Below are 19336 nucleotides of genomic sequence, written 5' to 3' on the forward strand. Positions count from 1 at the left end.
ACTTTTAAAACGTTCCAAGCATTTTCCATTAACCAACCATAGTTAGTCTGTGTTACGCCAAGTAGTTTGTTGATATTATAGTTGGAGAAGGACATGACATACAGTCAGCCTTTTAAGGAGGGTCTCCAGATGGTAGCGACTTTGGTGACTTGAAACTGTGAAAAGAGTTGTATGTTCTACAACAAACAGATGATTTCGGTTTAGTCCACTCTGATGGAATCAGTATTCAGCAAGTTGAGCCGTTTTGTCGAATCACCATCACGAAACTGTTCCTACGTCGACATGAGAATCCTTCCATCTTGCTCGAGATCCACCATATCTGGTATAACTTGACGGGAATCAAATCATTTAGTCCCAGAGAGAATTTATTTATCCTATACTAGTCGGTATCTCCTCACAAACATCCCCAAGCCTGCTATCCTCAAAATAGCATCCAAACATTCTACGTCACTTGTCAAGTAACCATAAGTAATGTATAAAGTACTTTGTTAAAGCATTTATCCTACTCAAGTAAATGTAACATTTTTGTTAGCATATACATCCTAGAAAAACGACACCCCTCCAAATCTCCGAACTCTGACCCGATTGAAAAAATTAAACCTGCAATCTACTCTCAAACTCCAATCTACTCGCTCCATAAAACCCTGTCTCTATCCCTGGAAGTTGTTGTTATTGTAAATCATTTATTAACCAGTCCAAGTTACTACTCAAACTGCCGTACACTCAACACCACCTCCCGCTCTATGGTCACATCACGTGACTTGGTTTTTTCTCACGTGATCTCATTAACAGCGCCAACAGTCATCTATTCAAATTCTTGCCCAAATAAGACGAGAAATTCGCGGTTTTCGAGACCCCTTAAAACCGCACCCCCAGCCGTGCGGCTCATTAATTTGCGTGGGGGAGATGAGTGGGGGCGCCAGAAAACCTCCACCTTGAGTTGGTGATCTTCTCCGGTATGACGAAATGTCGGATTTCAAGTGGTCACAAGGGCCAAATCACACAATAAATTACATTGATTATAAAACAGAGTCGAAGAGAACTCCATCCATACCCTAACTCGTCTCATCTCATCCCATCTCACTTAAACAGTGAGATATTTATCCACCACCCAGCGAGCCAACTTACCATTGCCACTGACGGTATAAATCAACTGCAGATTATACGCCGCCTCTCTCTTGAGGTCATATCTCTCATCCAGACCCTCAAACTCTAACACCTTGTTGTAATTCTCCACTGCCAATCCCGTCAGACCCAGCATGTGAGCCATTCGGGCCATGTTAAAGTGTCCTTCCTGCGACTCGTGATCGCCCGAGTTTTCCCTAATGTCCATATACTGGGTGAGAAACGACAGACCCTCGACAATCTGCAAATGTCGGTTGTTGGTTTGTCGTTGAATGGCTCGGTGAACATGCGCAATGGCAATGGTGAACAGAACCATGGGATCCTGAGGAGACTCTTTGAGTGCCCGCATAAGATAGGTCAGTGCTGATACGTAGGATCGACCCAGAATCATAGCGTGGCCATAAAGAGTCAGCAGTAGAGGGTTTTCCTTGTGCAGCACTCCGGCGTAATCGGCGCGATTTTCGACTCGCATCTGGCCGGTAATCTCCTTGCCCAGAATTATCGAGTCTACGGCCTTGATGTATCTGAGGATGAACTTTTGGTTGTTGGTAGAGTTGAAAACGGCTTGGGCGTCTGCTCCAGATGGCAGAACCGCGGAAAACAGTCGGATTGTGTCGTTGTAAAACTTGAGGGTTCTCATCAGAGTCTTGGTCTCCTCATTGGCGATTCTGTAATCGTTGGCAATGATAGAACAGGCCACATGAACGAGGTCCATGCATTCAACACGGTCCGAGTTCATGCGGAACACATTGGCTTCTTTGGCGTAGTTGAGAACCGTGTAGCAATCGGCTGGGGTATCTTCGTAACGAGCTAGAGCCAGCGCGTACTCCATGAACATGTCGAACCAGACGGAAAACTGTATTTCGCGGAACTCTGTCAGATTTTCCGACTCCTCGTCAATCACATCTTCCTCGAGACGTGCTGTGAGCATTTCGATCCGGTGATCCACATCCATTCGATCTTTTCTCTTTTTGGACAAGGTCATACCCTTGAAAGCCCGCCGTTTGTCAGAAGGATAAAACTGTCTCACAGAGGAGAAGGAGTCGACCAGCTCAGAAGCAATTGTCATCCACTCGTAGACAGCCACCGCATTACCCTGGAGAAGCCCGGCTCGCTGACGCTCCAAAGCAGCAAACTTTTCCTTGCACGCCTCGGTCGCCTTTCGCTCAAGCAACTCCTTCTCCTTGACGCTGGGTTTGGTGCTGGGTCTCTGTCTGGCAACAAAAACAACCCCGGACTCCTCATCTCCATCTCCAACCTCTTCCTCCAACTCCTCCCGTTTCTGCTTCGCCCGCAAGTCTCGAATCTCGTCTACAATCGACGTACATTCATCGTACCGTTCCTGAAAATGATACGACTCTGCCAGACCCAGCATGGCGTCCACATTGTTGGGGTCAATGTTGGACACGGTTAGATACGCCTGCTCGGCATCTTCATAATGGCCCAAATGGTGCAGAGCCGAGGCCAAAGCAAGATACAGGTCAGTCTGGGAAACGACATCTGCATCATGACGAACCAAAGGAGTCAACAGATCCAAAGCTTCGGCGTAAAGATTGGCGTTCAGGAACGCCTGGCCCAGAGTCAGGAAAATGTCGGCAAAAACAGCACTATCCTCCTCTAAAAACATATCCAGATGATGTCTGGCCTCCTGAAGTCCATTTGCATCGCCCATTTTGAGTCGAGCAATGCAAATGTGACTTCGGATCTCCACCGGAAGACGATAGCTCTCTGGATCGCGATTCTGACTGCGTTTGACGGATTTTCGTCGCTCGTCAAACTCGGCATCAGTCTCCAGAGCATGCTCATCCCAGTAGGTCTCGTCGGCACGTCCTAGCAACCACCGAGCCACAGCTTTGCCCTTGATCAACACTTTACCCCATGATTCAGTCCGAACATACATGTCCAGTAGATAATTGAGCTGTGTGAAGGTGAACGGTTGTAGTACCTCATTTTCTCCAGCTCGACTCTCGAGTCTCTCCTGAAGAATGCCCTCATACAGCTCGATAGCATCGGCTTCTCTTCCCTGCCGAGTGTAAACGTACCCGAGGGTCCGGACCACCGCCTCGTCGCCGGGCTGCATCTCCAGCAGTCGCTTGAGATCCTGTTCAGCCTTTTTCCACATATCTTTGTCCATATAAAGCCCCGCTCTCTCGGTAAGAGCCGACTCATCTCCTGGGTCGACCTGAATCACCTTGGAGTAGCAATAAATGGCCTGGTCGAGCATCCGTGCGCCTCCGATGGCGTGGGACCGCTCAGCAGCAGCCAACCAATCTTCTTTGGCCCGATGGTTGAGAATGGCCGCGGCAAGATTGGCGGTAAGAGCACGATCGGCGTCTCCAAGCTCGTCATAGATGGTCACTAGCAACTTGAACGCCTGGTACGCCTTGGGATCGAGTTGAACCGCCCTACCAAGCAATTCAATCGCCTTATCAAGCTGCTTGTTGATGTAGCATTCCGACGCCTGAGCCAGATACATTTTCACCTCCGGAGCAGGCTCCCGGTCCACAATCGACACTCGGCCTCTTCCTCGCTTCTTTTTGCCGCTTGCAGACCCACTCCCGCCCGGAATCCCGCCCCCAACAATCTCTTGTAACCGCTTCGGTAACGCGTCCAGATTGTCAAGATCGCCGAGCTCATCGCCGTCGCCGTCGCCGTCGCTCTCATACCGCTCCTGTCCCACATCAAAGTCGTCGTCGTCCTCGTAGTCCGAAAATTGGTCGCGTAAATCGTCGTAGTTCATGATAAAGTGCAAGACAATATTTTCGACGTTATGGAGGTGGTGTACATGTCGGATGTGACACGAAAAGTCTATTTTTTTTGGACACCCTGGTCACGTGACCTGCAAGGAGAGGGGAGACCACCCAGCACACAACTCGTCCAGTTTGGCGATCGGGCGCGGGTTTGTTTTGGGTGTTTTGTTTTTTTTGGATAAATGAGATCACGTGACCCCATTCTATGTCCCGAGTTGAAATCTCGGGGATATTCTATCCCATTTTTGTTTCTTTTGAGTGGTGTTAAAAATGAAGGAGAATAACGTACGACTTGAGTATACAGTAGAGTACAGTACTTGCAGTATGTTGGTTCAAATCGAGTCTTGACAGCGTCTAAAATTGGACAGTTGGAATATCGCAAACAAGAGCTATCGAATAGTACTAATTAACTTGCTGGGCCATCGAAACTGGAAGATCTGAATAGGACGATGTATGTCAACTAATTTCCAAGTAGTTAGTTGGGATCAGGTAAACAGGCTCAGGACATAAGTCCGCTCAGAGGCAGTGAGCCGACTAGACCAGGTCATGGAGGGTCCCATCTCTGTGGACTAATGAACCAAAAGAATGTGCTAAATGTCATTCTCCTTTAGCGGTAGCAAATCTGGTTTGCATACAGTCACCGAAAGGTTTGTATAAAGTCACTCTCTCACTGCTTGACATCACTTCCACCAGCTCCAATCCCAACTACTCTACTTGATAGTCCTAACTATATTTCTTAACAAAGATTCTCCAAATAAAGTCCCCTGAAACTGGTATTTGAGTCAACAAATGAGCCGGAAAAGTAGCCGGTAGATTATTGAATGCCTTAGAAGTCTCCTATACTCTCCCTTGTCTCCATATCTCCGATATTTCGGGTATTTTTCCGTCTCTCGATATTCCCAAAAAACTCTGTTTAAACCTTGATAAATAAACCTCCTGTCTACATCACCACATTGAGGACAACACTACACTTTCAATCCACGCAGCCTGGCAGATATTGGTCAAATCGAACGGAAATCGTAAGAAAATTGAATAAATCGACTGAAAATCGAAAGCCCCGACCACAACTGCCCAAAACCGACCAAAACTGCCCATAACCAATCGAAAATCGATACTCAAGTGGCAGCATTTCGCTCTCTCGACACACCATAACAAGTTGATCAGAATTGGTTAGAGTCGGCTATAATTTACCAGGGAGGATCAGAGTCGACCAAAATTGCGCAGAATCGACTCAGAATCCACTAAAGACAACCATACTTGACCAAAATCGGTCAGAAACGACCAATTCAGCCTATCCCACTTGTACTCGCTCGTGCTCGCTCATACTGACATGGAACGCCTATCCGTCGACACATCGCGATCCAGCATCGACAACAAGCGAAACACAAAACGAAATGCTCTGCGGGAATTCTACAAACTACAACAACCCGCCGCGGACCCGGACTCCTCCCTCATAGCGTCGTCTGTCATTTCTTCTGCGCGAACCAGCATCTCGGATATCACCAGCGTCGTTGGAGAAGAGGATTTCGAGGCGGAGGAGCGACGGTTGGAGGCCAAGTTTGAAGCCGGCAGTTTTGATGCCGAGGAGATTGCCCGTGACATTCTGTCGTCTCGCGGCAGCGGGTCCCGTGTGCTCAAGGACCTGCTCAAGAAGGAAAACTCGCTGCTTCAGAGCATCCGGGTACTGCAGTCGGAACAAAAGGCGCTTGTCTATAACAACTATTCCCGTCTGATTGCCGTGAGCGAGACTCTGGCTAAAATGAAGGACGGCAACCTCGACAAGAAGACGGACGAGATTTCCATTGTGATTGGCGACGAGCAAGAGACGGCCCAGCCGATCGAAAAGACCCGCGCAAAGCTGCCGGGACTGATCCAGGAGATTTCCACGGCGTCTCGAGACCTCAAAATGGACGGAGTGGGGGACAAGGTCGGGGCCAAACAGGTGGCTCAGTGGCTCCTTAACACGCCAAAGGAGGTGGAGCAATTGGAGGGACAGGAGAGAGACAAGAGGATAGATGAAAGTCTCAAGGTACTGGAATTGTGGATGGAGAGGAGTCGAGTGGGGGGGTTGGAGGAGTTGAAGGGGAGGATCGAAGGGTTGAGACACTAGCAGAGCGAAAGTAGGAGAGACTAGTGTTGGCTGCTGTCACGTTTTGACTTTGAGTCCAATATTTAATACTGAATGTTTAATGACAATTGATGGATACTATTACTATCGAGTATCTATATCTAATCATCACAGGCCAAGACGATACAGTGGGAGGTGTACTATAACGAAACGAGAACGAGCGACCCTTCGAAATTTTGCTGATAATTTGGGACCATTATATTGCCCAGTTGCTTACTGTCTGGAGCTGTGTCCCTCTAGTCTGTCACTCACCAAAAGCCAATTCTTCATCTCCATTTCTCTCTCGGGGTGTAGTGCATGACCCTGCATGTTTGTGCATGTATATACATTACCCCGCCATTTTTGTGGTAGTGTGTGTGATCTACAATAAGTTGTCCTCCGATCTGCCGCCTATTTCTTCCTCTTACACATCACACACAGCACTCCACGGCAGTCAGATAACAGCCCTTGCTGGACTGACACTGACACGGACTCAGTTACGGACTCAGTCACAGATACAACACTGATACTCGACACAGACACTGACCCAGACACTGGTGCAGGTAGTGACGCAGTTGGATAACCAGTTACTCGTTCGTGTTTAAACTAGGCCGAGCCAGACACGGGGACTTCCTGCTGACTTAATGTCGACCCATTTAAGGAGACAGACTGAGTGGAGACTGTATCCACAACATCTGTGCCACACTCCGTTTGGTCTGTCGAACAAATGAACGTCTGCAGTGAGTCCGAAGACACGAACCACCGCTGAGTACACAAACCCCTTCTCTTCATGGACACACCTGTCAGACACGGCTTGGTTCAACCCCAATCAACACCAGCCGCGTTCGTCGCTCGCAGGACACCAGCACAGACAGATCCAGGGCCTCTACCGTGATTATCACCTGACCCCCATTAGCTGACACAGAGCCAACAACAGTGACACATACAAGCCATATACTTTGATACTACCAGATGACCAAGGGTGTGTCTGCAGAGAGACACTTTTCATCCACCGACACTGACTGTGTCGCTCAGCGAATGGAACAGCTCTGCTGCCGCCGTTGTACAATGCCTACGAGTATTTGCCATCCGCACGCTCATGGTTGTGGCTCTGATCTACAGCATGTTCTCTCACACTTTGTCTACAATCGTGTCAAGCTCGCTTTTCTCGCTCACTTCCGACGCTTTATGGTAATGTACTCTTACTATATACACGTTGAGGTACACTTTGCTAGTTGATAGCGTTTTAAGCCGAATGCAATGTTGAACAGATCGAATAAATAAGCACGTTGAGTGCTGTTAGTGGGTTGAAGGGGGTTGAAGGGGTTGAAGGGGTTGAAGGGGTCAGGTTGAAGGGGACCGGTTCAGGGGAAGTGGTCAAGCCTACAAGTCGCTAAACAAGTCAAAGATACCAGTGGAGTCGTGGAAATCATTGTGCACAATGTTGACCAGGTACCAGTTGTTGAAAATGTCGTCGAGGAACTTTCGGGACTCGGATTCGGCAGGGTAGCACTTGGCCCACTCGGAGCCGAGGCGGAAGGCCTCCTCCTTCCACGCCAGGAAGGAGATTTTCTCGACAATGGTGGGCTGGATGACCTCCTTGCCGGGGTAGATACCCCAGGTGACGGCGTTGGGTCCGCCAGGGGCGTTGGTCTGGAGGTTGCCGGTCTTGTTGACGGCGTAAAAGGTGATTTCCGACTGGTTTTCGAGCTTCTTGACGAGCTTTTCCGCCACCTCGGGGGTGACAAGCAGCTCCAGGTACGCCTTTTGATAGACGTAGCCGTTTTTGGGGCCCCAGCCGTGGACCGGGTGGGTGGACTTGGCTCCGTTGACGGCGGGCTGCGAGTTGATGGTCAGAATACCCCTGTTGTTGAGCTCGAGAATCTGGGGCTTGATGGTTTCGATTTCGTTGGAGATGGGAACGTCGGACCAGGGCAGCGACGCCAGCTTACCGTTGAGGTAGTTGACAAGAAGCGTCTTGAGGTCGTCGACGGTCTTGGGCTCTCCCCAGAGCTCGAGGACCTTTTGGGGCGACTGGCGGAGCAGCACTCCGTAGGTTTCCAGCTCGCCAAACGCCGGGGACCGCGAGTCTCCCCATCGGCCGTTGGGGAACTCGTCCCAGTCCTGGGTTCGGGCCACGTACGACTGTTTTCTGTTCTTCCAGAAAATGGGTCGAACCGTCTCGTCCTGCCGGCCCAGCGCCAGCGAGGGCCGCCATGGCAGCGGCGCCACGGCCGAGTCCTGGGCGGGCAGGTTGAGGCGCTCCAGCACCATCACCGTGGCCTTTTCCAGGTTCATGGTGTAGAAATGGAGATGTTTGATTTTGCCCGAGTCCAGCATTTTCTGGCACATGTCTGCCACGAGCTGGGTGCCGAGCTCTCGCACCCGCATGTCGTCGTCCTTGACAGGCTCCAGCTGGTCCAAAAAGTCCTGGGGGATCTGGATCTGGCACCAGTTTGCCCGGCGCATAAACGAGGCGTAGGTGGAGATGGGCATGATTCCGGGGATGATGGGCACGTTGATGCCCTTGGCACGGCACTTGTCGACCCACTTGAGGAAGTTGTCCGTGTCGTAGAACATCTGGGTGACGATAAAGGTGCCGCCAGCATCCACCTTTTCTTTCAGATGGTCGATGAGAATGTCCACGTCGGGCTCCTCAGGGGTACCCTCGGGGTAGGCCGCCACGCCAATGTCAAAGTAGTCGCCGTACTTAGACTTGATGTACTTGACGAGATCCTTGGCGTAGCGGAAGCCGCCGTCGACCGCCTCCCACTTTTCCGACTCCACGGGAGGATCGCCTCGAAGCGCCAGAATGTTCTGGCAACCGCCGTCAAACGCGGACTGGAGAGCATTCTCCACCAGCTGCTTGGGCATGCCGGTGCAGGTCAGATGCATACAGGTTTCGAGCCCCAGGGCGGACTGGGCGGTAGCGACCATCTCGTTGGTGAGGTTGGAAAGACGCCCGCCGGCGTTCCACGTGATGTCGATGAATTGCGGGCCCAGCTGGTACATTCGGTCCATTCGGTCGTACAGATTGTTGACTCCCTGAGACGTTTTGGGGACAAAGAACTCGAACGAAAATGTCGGCGTCGAGTCCGCCGCGTGAGCCTTTTCGAGCTTGTGTGAGATTTTCATTTTGACGGCTTTTTGACCAAAAAACGAGCTCACGAGATTTGTTCGTCAAGAGATGTTGTCAGGATCAATCTCACATTGTCATGCACATGCAAGTGGTTGACCCGGATTTCGGGGTTAGGGCATGCTAAACCTTGATTCAGACACGTGCCCAATCAAGAGGCGAGAGCGGGGAGGCGGTGGAGAGTGTCGAATGTGGCGCAAGATCACGTGTGTGGCTGGAGGGGCTACGATACTGGTCTAGTTGTGCCTCTCCCTGTCGCTCTGCGGTAACCACGTGGCCAATATGTGGCCACGATTTGGGGTACGTCGTGGGGGACGATAGGTGAGTCACGCTACCGTGGTGAAATTTCGCCAACATCGCGCTAATGGGGGAGAGTGTGCGGTGTGGCGCGGGTTGGCGCAGAAATTGAGGGGGACTACGGGGTGAAAAACCAAAATGGCTTACGTAAGTTTATGATGAGCTGGCACGTGACATTTTGAAATTTCCACTGCGACCCGATTCACACGTTTCAATTTCCCGACAGCATTTGGAAGCACATGAAAGAAGCGCCATGCACCACGCTGCGAGATAGACGACAGCCAATAGGGTGGCTGGATATTTTTCAGTTGTGGGTTCGATCCTGGGGTGTGTTAAAAAAATGAGCCGGTCAAAGTTGTAAGGGAGATACCTTGTGAAGCACTAGTCCCCAAAATGAAGGGATTTACATCCCGAAAACAGACTTTTTTTTCCATGGAATAGGGTCAACGTATGAGTGCAGTATGTATGTACTGTACCTGTATGTACATACCTATACATACTTTGAGAGCTGCTCTACAATGCAGGTCTGCCAATTGCTTTCTTGGAAGGGGCAGTAGCCGTGAAGACATGGTGTTAGAGATTGATAAGTTGATCTAGAGGACTTTTGATACGTTCTAAATCCTTTGGTTTTTGTCTCGTTTCAATTTGAGGAATATTGAACTAGTTGGACGCGCTTTACATGAGTGTGGTGGATTCTCAGAATGCACGTAAGCCATTCAAAAGACCTCTGGTGGATATTGTGAAAGTAGTGAGCGAATCCCCGTATTTCATTGCCCCTGAATTTCAACTCTTGAACCTTACAGACCTTTTCCAGTACAAGATCTGATCCACGCAGTCGATTCGTCTTGAATAAAACGACCTTTTATATTGACAAATACATCAACGACTTACATATCACTTTCTGGGAGGCGTTCCGGTAAACCAGACTTTTCTCCAACAGAGAGACTCATTAGAAAGTCTCCCCGTTATCATTCTAAGGACGATTGACGGAGCACGCCATCGGGTTGACAAACTTCATGTGAGTGAATTTGTCCCTCAGAATGGAAAACTAGGGGTTTGTATCCATGTCAAGGATTTCATTTAACAGTTTATGAGCCCAGATAGCTCGTATAGCTCAAACCTGTTTCTAAATTGTCTCTTTTACTTGCATTAAATCCCTCCTCCATCTTTTGAAAGATTAGTCATATATCCCATCTTATGTAATCATGTCCAAAACTTTTCCTGTAGATACCACAATAAATCCAAGAGGTTATTTCTATCCCCCACGTCCTATTTACCCCCTTACCACGCTCTCATACCAATATATTGTCACTGGAAGCCCTAATCGCCATCTCCTCAAAACCCTACAAAATATCACTTCACCACTACAACTTGCGCAAAAAACACGCTATTCCAAATCAGAAACTTGAATCCAACTCCCCACACTCTCCTATCTCATATTTCGAACTTGTCGCTCCCCTTCACAACCTCCCCGTCATTCAAATCAATCACCCCGCGATGGAGCTATGTCCCTCCAACTTTCTCAAATCTCAAGATATTTTGAATCGGAACAGTGCAATAAAATATATGTCCCTGTTTTTACGCAATATCCGCTTTTCTTAGACTCACGCAACCCCAGAGACGGCTCCAAAATCGCACTCGAAATTTTCCTCCCCACAACCAAAGCCCCACATGACTTATAGCCGTGCCTGGTATGCGTGTCTTGAACCCTGCTTGGTGGGATGGTGGGGTGGTGGGGTGCCCAGAAACACCTAACCTAACCCAACACCTAACCCTGACCAACCCCTTTCTCCCCGAGCGGTCCTAACCCTGGCAAACCCTAAACCACCGTCATACTCCATCCAACTCCTATCACGTGGCAATACCCTAATCACGCTCCCCCTCCCTCGCCCCACTATCTCCTCCTCCTCGTGCCGTTCATATCGCTCAAATTTCAAACCATTTAAACCTTATTTGAACCTAAAAATGCGGTGATAAGAAAAAAAAATAGTCGTGCCAAGTGACAGCTCCAAGTCATCGCAGTTGCATGTGACGGAATAGATATAGATGGGGAAATGAGAGGTTATGAGCTTGGGTGGGAGTGAGTCCGGGTGTTGTTTAGTCATCGCTGTATCACGTGAGGAGGAAGCCGTCAGCCGGTGGAGTTTTTGCCTCACGTGACTGAAAAACTCCCGCAGATAATCCCGCACACTACCCCACATTTGAGTTTATCGTGAGGCGGTGGATTCTGACAGACAGACACATTTTACTCGAGACTCTTCCTGTTCTCTGTTTGATTTTTCGACAAGCGAAAAACCACGTGACATAGACGGAGCTCACAGACGATCACGTGACCTAGAAGGAAACGGCGCCAGCGACAGTGACAGCGACACCAACAGCGACATCCACAGTGATACGAGCAGACGACATCGGACGTTTTGATACAACATTTTTCTGGTGGCTGAATTTGGACTAGACGATTTTGCCCCGTTTTTTTCCCCGCTTTTTCCCACTCACTCACGTGACCTCTACGACCTCTGCGGCCACTCACGTGACCTTTGTTGGCATTTTTTGCGGATTTTAGTCTCGACTGAAACGTCTAGTACATTGTTCCGTGTGATAACTGACACAACACGAGTTGGCGGATTTTGCGCTTGAACGGAACCAGAAAGGACTTTAGCACACACAGCAAGCGCTCGAGCGGTTTCGAACGACGATTGTGGTGATTTTTGAGGCTCGAAAAGTTCGAAACGACTTGAAACGGCTCAAAAGCTCGAAACGACTTTTGACGACGGTTCTGACGATTCTCGACGACTATTGACGACGGTTCTGACGACTCTCGACGACTCTCGACGACCCATTTTCGACAGTATCCAACGTTTGATCGACCCATTTCGACTCATTGTCAGCTTTCTGAGCATCTTGAACGACTAGATTTCATCAGTGACTCAGTGACTCAGCCCATTCTACTCACTCCAGACCAGTCAATTCGTCCCAGCGGACTACTGTAGAAACCCGGGTTCATTCCAGACTTGCACTTTCTACAATCCAACCATGCCTTCAAGTCTGAAAACCCCCCACACCACCACCATGGTGGAAAACTCGCCGCTGTTTCCGGCCCACTTTTCGCACGAGGCCAAAGACATCTCGTCGAGCGGCTCGGTGGCCATCGGCATCGTACTGGCGGAAAAAAACCTGTTTGTGCACGGGTTTGACCACCACGAGCAGGAGCAGCAGCCACCGGCGCTGCTGCGAGGCAGTCTCATTGTTAAGGTGGCCAAGTCGACGAAAATCAAAAGCATCAACCTGTCGTTCCGTGGCATTGCCCGCACGGAGTGGCCCGAGGGCATTCCGCCGAAAAAAGTCGACACGTTTGAGCAGAAAGACCTGCATAGCCACGTGTGGCCATTTTTCAACTCCTCCTTCCCCATGGCAGAGTTCTCTTCCGGCGCACACATTGTGCGGTCCAACCATCTCCACGACCACCCGCTGACTCGAACCAACACCCATGGCAGCACCACCAGTCTGCACGAGCTCGACGAGTCTCATGACGAAGACGACCATCACGAGACCCATATCATCAAGGGGTTGGCCAACAAGCTGCGGCGGGCGGCGTCGCCCAGTCCCGTTTTCCGGTCGCGGAGCAAATCGCCTTCCCGGGCTTCCAAGGAAATGTCACGTGCGAAAACGGACTCGGTCGATCTTCCGCGGACCAACACCTCCAGCTCCACGGCGTCCACCACCTCGGAGCCCACCGAAAAGGACGTCCATACAAAGGGGTATCGTCTGTTCCCTCCGGGAGAGTACGTGTACAATTTTGAGCTCCCCATTCAGGCCAGTTTACCCGAGACGATTTCGGCGGCGTTTGGGTCGGTGTCGTATACGCTGGAGGCGTCGATCGAGCGTCCCGGCGCGTTCCGGTCGAATCTGGTGGGCAAAAAGGAGGTTCGGTTGATCCGTGCGCCGGCAGACCAATCGCAGGAGGTTACGGAGCCGATTGTCATTTCGCGGCATTGGGAAGACCAGTTGCATTATGACATTGTTATTGGTGGCAAGAGCATTCCCATCGGCACGAAAATGCAGGTGGCATTCAAACTGACGCCGTTAGCCAAGGTCCGGTGCCATCGGATCCGAATCTACATCTCCGAAAACATTGACTACTACTGTCGCAAGATGAAGATTCATCGGGTCGAGCCGGCGCGAAAGTACCTGGTGTTTGAACACAAGCCCGACGGCGGCATCCAGGACTCGTTGTTGCCGAATCTCGACGGCGTCCAGGAGTTGATGGCTGGAGGAGCCACCGAGCTGGAGTTTGACGTGGTGATTCCTGAAAAGGTTGGTCGGGACAAGAAGGAGCGACTGCATCCCAACACGTCGTTCAAAAACATCAAGGTCCATCATTGGATCAAGGTAGTGATGCGACTGAGTAAAATAGACCCGGATAACCCTGAAAAACGCAAGCATTTCGAAATCTCCATCGATTCGCCGTTCCATCTGCTCGACTCGCGATGCACCGGTGCCAACGTCTCTCTTCCCGCCTACCCGGCCGGACGAAGACCCAGCCGGCCCATTTCCGTGGTTGCCAGTGATGCTCCTCGACCCATTCACTTTATCCGACAGCCGTCGATTGCACCACCGCCGTTTGACGCTGATGAAGCGCCTCCTCAGCTGGCAGAACCGCCATCTTACGACACCGCCGACGGAGGAACGTACCAGGAGCGATTCAGCCAGTACCAGCGGTCACGTGGGCGCCAAGCATCGACGGTGAGTCTGACTCCGTCGCAGGCGCCGTCAATGGACCTTTCGCAGTCCCGTGACTTTAGCAATTCTGGTTTTGGTGGCTCGTCGGCTTCTTCGATCGCCAATCCTCGTGAGTCGTCGGCGGCTCTTCTTCGTCGGGCCTCGCAGACCTCCGTCAATGTCTTGGCCACGACTCCGCCGGCAGTCTCCCATATGGGGCGTCATGCATCGATGGCGTCGTCGTCCTCCTCCGTCGATATCACTAATCAAGGAGGGGGTCCAGGAGGGTCAGGGGCAGGAGGTGGCATGTTCAGAAACTACGATATGGGTCGAGCAGCAGTGAGAGAGGCTCCAGAACATGATGATGACCATGATGACGAGTCACAAGACCCCGACGATCCGTTGGCCGCGGCTCCGGTGTCACGTGATGCTGACCAGCCTGTGCCTGGGCCTTCGGCCACTTCTCGGCTCGCTACTCATGCCAATGACGTGACGCCTCTGGATTCCGACAGCGACACTGCGTCGCATCTCACCGCCTCGCCGTCTTCGACCTCGTTAGCGTCGTCGTACTACCAGCGACGACTAGAGACCGGCTCCATTTGCTCTGATCGGCTCCTGGACGACGATGGAGTGGAGGACAATGTCCACGATTTGGCCGCGAGTGCCAGTCGGTTGTCATTGGGGGAGTTTTGACATGATAGATGATAAATTATGCATTTTGTTGATTGAATAGATCGTTTTGGATTCGACAGGGTCCCTGAACGAGATATTCCGGTGGATATTTGGCGTATTAGATATGGAACAGTGATATTTTGTAATGATAGTGTCGGCTTTACTTAGAGCACAGTAGAAGATGGAAACTACAGTCACATGTTCTGTCGACCCAATGGTTTTTCACTTGACGGTGACGGTAACATCACGTGACTGGTATTTCCCATATCTGTATCGAGTGCTGTTTATGCCCCCCCCCCTCTCAAACAACTCAACTATTCATCAAATTAGTCAACTGTATTAGTTACCGATTTCTTAGAGTCGAGCTCAGCTAAACTACTCTGTTGGTGCCAGAAGCACTGGGAATTGGCTGTTCATATCTTGCTAAAATATAGCCCTATAATACACCTTTCGAACCGCCCCAATGAGGGCTACACGATGGTATCACTTTTAACGCGATCTGAGCAGTATTCGTAATGCGACGTCCAGCCTATTCACAGCCCCGGTTCCCCGGTTCTATATGTTCTGTAGAGACACAAAACGCACAAAACAAAAGAACAAAAAAAAAAAAAAAAAACAGAACAAAGATTCTGGGACCGGGTCACGTGTGCGGAAGACCCGATTGGGTATCGGTCGAGTGGGGTGATAATATTATAAAACACTTTTTCTCTACTTTAAATCGACTGGGAAAAGTTGATATTGTGGGAAATTGATGCCATCGGTTCAAAAGTTGTACCATTAGATAGCCCTGGGTGAGACAAGTATGGTGATATATTTTTATTAGCATTTTGTCCGTTTCCGATGACTACAACGAAGATGGAAGATTCAGTATACGTGACACGCCAAGTGTCGTTTGCTTTACCATCATCTACGTAGCGACCCGGGTCTCTCATACTATTATATAGACTTGAAATAACACCATTGGAAGCTGAGCTGTAGATATTGCGATACGACGACTGTGTGCTTTTCCCCAATGAGACATGGGACTTTGGAATGGCGAGATTTCGAGCGTTCTGGACTATCTGAGAGCCGACATGTTATCACTGATCGGCTGGTAACAATCGCACATTGACAACACGACTGTTTGAAGTTGTTGGCGTCACCAAGAATTGAGTCGGACATGGCGTTTTGAACAGCATCAACTATGGGTTTGTCACTTACGACAGGTTTTGGCTGCACCACCAGACGACGACAGCTCCTCAGGGACTTCTCCCTCAACCATTCAAAGATTATGGAAAATAAGGGAAGGACGTTTGGAATTACTCCAGCACTTATTTCAGTCCAATCAAGACCAAATTGTGTTTTCGTGCTTGTTGACCTTGGACTTGCCAACACTCGACTAAGGGTCCATCTGACGAGACTGACTAATCATGCCAACGAACCAACTAATAAAGAGTTGGCCCTTTTGCTGGTCGAAATGGGTCTGAGCTTGACCTCGAACTCCGCAAGACCCCATGACGAGCCCTTCTGGTAGCATCACATCATGAGCCAATCCTCTTGGAGTGAAATCACCGCCTCGTCTAATTATATTCGGGACAGTGGCGACCCGGCATGGCAAGTCCCTTGCCTGTTACTGGCGAAAAGGTACTGTACTGTACTGTACATGCATGTATGTATCTATATATATTTCATTTTATTGTTCTTCTCTATGTTTTTTTTTTTATTTTATTTTCTTCGTCAGGGCAACTTCCAGCCACCAACGTTAAGATCACGTGATATATCACGTTAACTAAAAACACATTGGTACATTTCTCACATTCCACCACCGCTAAACACGGAAAGTACAAATATACGACCGGCAGCAGTTCACGTGACCGTTCATATCACGTGTCCCACCACATAACGTCATACACATCCAATCACGTGATTTCCCTCGAAAACAGATTCTTTACATCCCGTTCGACGACTTTAGTCAGTCTAGCCGCCGTCTGTGTTACTAGGGGAAAAGTCACCTGACCTGTTTCGCAGCACAGTTCTGATCACATGTCATTTCTCATGGCCACGTGAAAATACTCCTACTACGAATATTAAGACAATGTATTACATGTATTAGACGCTTGCAAACATCAATCTTGTGAACGGAGCTGATTAGAGAAGAGTCCGCGGTTCATCCAGTTGGAAGGATTTAGGCAACCGACAACAGGTTATGAGTTGGGATTGACGGCAAAGCTACGGAAGCAACCGCATACACCGCAAAACACCGCAAAAACCGCAACTAGCACTCAGCAACTACAGAGGGCCCGGCAAAACTCGGCTACGCCTCGTCTTGCTTCGCCTCATCTTGCCCCTCCCTCTCCTCAAGCCACTCCCGATACGCATCACTGGCTTGCTGAATGCGCTTGTTCAACAACTGCTCATCCTCCAGCCAGCTGAGAATATCGGCATTGTCGTGCTGCAGCATGATGCCCGTCACGTGCGCCGTGGTGTCGGCGTCCTTGCCAATTGCCGGATGCCGCTGAACAATGGGATACAGCGTTTCGCCGACGATTTCCTTGGCGGCCTGAGGCGTGGCGGCAGCCGCGACACTGGCGGCAATGTTGCCGTACGGCTGGAGCATAGGCTGGCGTTTTTTGAATTTTCCGGGGTTGGAGGAGTTGGTGGAGTTGGTGGAGTTGCCAATATTGGTGGAGCCACCGGGGTTGACGGGATTACCACCACCGTCTCTTCGCATCATCACCGGCCCCATCTGATGCATCGGAACCATTGGACCCATAGGCATCATGTGAGACTGCACCATATGAGACTGCATCAAATGCGGCGGCACCAAATGCGGCGGCACGTGATGCATGTTGGGCGCCGAGTGCATCGGCATACCCCCAGGAATACCCCCATGCATCCCCACAACCGGCACCGCTCCGCCCACTGATGGCGGGAACCGCTTGCCCAACGAATACGGCGCGCTCTGGGGGTCCTTCTTGTGCGCAATGGCCACCTGCAACACATTGCCCTCGATCGGCCGGTTGTGCATTTCGGCAATGGCGTTGGAGGCGTGGTCCGGGTCGCGAAAACAGACAAATCCAAACCCCTTGGAGTTGCCGACCGCATCGAGCATGATTCGAACCGACGTGATTTCGCCAAACTTGGAGAAATACGCCCGCAATCGCTCGTTGTTGATGGCAGGATTGAGATTGGTAATGTACAGGTTGGTGCCCCGCGCATTACGTAATCGTTCGATGCGGTTGGCCTCGTAGGCGCGCTTGAGCTCTGCCTGGCGCTCCACTTTGGACTGCGCTCGTGACACGGAAATGCGCGCGCCGCACAGCTCAGCGCCATCCAGCGCCGCCACCGCCGCCACCGCGTCCCGGTGCTCCTCAAAGTTGACGAATCCGAACCCTTTGGCACGGTGGGACTCGTCAAGGGGCAGCAGCAGCGACGTGACGGCGCCAAACCGCTCAAACTCTGCCCGCAGCGCCTCCTCTGTCGTCTCCCGTGACAGCCCACGCACAAACAGATTGGTAAAGTGCGTTTTGGGGTCTCGAACCGGCGAGATTTCGAGGTTAGCGAGCTCGTCGGAAAGCACCTTGGACGCCTCCTCCGCAGTCGGGAACACGGCCACAAACGCGTTGGGGCCCTTCGGCTGCAATGACACGGCGCCCAGCGACTCTAGGGCTGTTTTTGTGGTCGCGGCGTCGACGCCGTCACGTGTGTCGCGCACAAACACCGCGCGCGCAGGGTCGATGGGCGAATGTGCCGAAGACGGCGGCGTCGACATGGACGAGGCCGAAGAGGGCACCTCCTCGGTGAGAGCGCACGTGACCTGTTGTCCGCCGAGCTCCGTCTCTTTCAGCGCCCCGAGAGCGGCGTCGGCGTGGTCGGGGTTGTAGAAGGTGACGTAGGCATGGCCAAGAGGAGTGCGCAACTTGGGGTCGCGTGGGATTTTGATCACCTTGAGAGGACCGTGCGGTTTGAATAGCTCAAAGAGGTCTGCCTCGGACACTGATCCGGGCAGGTTGGCGACGTAGATGCTCATTGTCGTGGCTGAGTTAGTGGTTGTTGGTGGGTGGTGGGTAAGGGGGTGAGAGGGGTTGTGCGGTCATTGTGATGGGTGATGCGGGCTCTGTGATGAGTTACACGGTCGGTGTAAGGGGTGACACCACCTCTTTAAGGGGTGACATGGACTCGGTAACTCGCCACAGTGTAAGGTCACAATCAAAGTGCCCGCAGAACAGTGCGTCACACTGACTGAATACTAGCTGAATGGGACCATAGGGACCATAGAATTGCTCTTGTGACAGCTACAAGAACCATAGCAATGTGACACGGGATGTCATCACCACGAAGGCAACTCACTGGTGTTTTGCGGCATTGCAGTCTGCAACGGGCATTGCTCAGTCATTGGATGTGGTGGTCACATCTCTATAACAGCCACTCAGGTGTCGTTGGTCACACTCAGTCTGTCGTTGGTCACACCCAGCCTGTGTTTGGTCACACTCGTGGTGTCGCTGGCCACACTCTCCCTGTAACTGATTACACTCTCTCTGTAACCGGTCA

At 51.0% G+C, this 19336-nt stretch overlaps 6 protein-coding genes across 6 annotated transcripts; 2 read left to right on the top strand and 4 right to left on the bottom strand.

The window, feature by feature from the left end:
• Window positions 1-1084: 1084 nt before the first annotated feature.
• On the bottom strand, window positions 1085-3865 carry YALI1_B00525g (uncharacterized protein; the record flags this gene model as incomplete). Its single annotated transcript, XM_068281899.1, has 1 exon — window positions 1085-3865. The coding sequence occupies one exon, from the start codon at window positions 3863-3865 to the stop codon at window positions 1085-1087; it is 2781 nt and encodes a 926-aa protein (XP_068138000.1).
• Window positions 3866-5205: 1340 nt separating this feature from the next.
• On the top strand, window positions 5206-5985 carry YALI1_B00539g (uncharacterized protein; the record flags this gene model as incomplete). Its single annotated transcript, XM_068281900.1, has 1 exon — window positions 5206-5985. The coding sequence occupies one exon, from the start codon at window positions 5206-5208 to the stop codon at window positions 5983-5985; it is 780 nt and encodes a 259-aa protein (XP_068138001.1).
• A 1380-nt stretch (window positions 5986-7365) lies between these two features.
• YALI1_B00578g (uncharacterized protein) lies at window positions 7366-9117 on the bottom strand (the record flags this gene model as incomplete). The annotated part of the gene is made up of 1 exon (XM_068281901.1): window positions 7366-9117. The coding sequence occupies one exon, from the start codon at window positions 9115-9117 to the stop codon at window positions 7366-7368; it is 1752 nt and encodes a 583-aa protein (XP_068138002.1).
• Window positions 9118-11660: 2543 nt separating this feature from the next.
• YALI1_B00607g (uncharacterized protein) lies at window positions 11661-12287 on the bottom strand (the record flags this gene model as incomplete). Its single annotated transcript, XM_068281902.1, has 2 exons — window positions 11661-11984; window positions 12030-12287. 2 exons carry the CDS (start codon window positions 12285-12287, stop codon window positions 11661-11663), a joined length of 582 nt encoding a protein of 193 aa, XP_068138003.1.
• Window positions 12288-12448: 161 nt separating this feature from the next.
• YALI1_B00611g (uncharacterized protein) lies at window positions 12449-14827 on the top strand (the record flags this gene model as incomplete). Its single annotated transcript, XM_068281903.1, has 1 exon — window positions 12449-14827. One exon carries the CDS (start codon window positions 12449-12451, stop codon window positions 14825-14827), a length of 2379 nt encoding a protein of 792 aa, XP_068138004.1.
• Window positions 14828-17099: 2272 nt separating this feature from the next.
• Window positions 17100-19181, bottom strand: YALI1_B00675g (uncharacterized protein; the record flags this gene model as incomplete). Its single annotated transcript, XM_500351.3, has 2 exons — window positions 17100-18823; window positions 19136-19181. 2 exons carry the CDS (start codon window positions 19179-19181, stop codon window positions 17100-17102), a joined length of 1770 nt encoding a protein of 589 aa, XP_500351.2.
• Window positions 19182-19336: the final 155 nt, after the last annotated feature.

Source organism: Yarrowia lipolytica, chromosome 1B, assembly GCF_001761485.1.
Source record: "Yarrowia lipolytica chromosome 1B, complete sequence".
NCBI lineage: Eukaryota > Fungi > Ascomycota > Dipodascomycetes > Dipodascales > Yarrowia > Yarrowia lipolytica.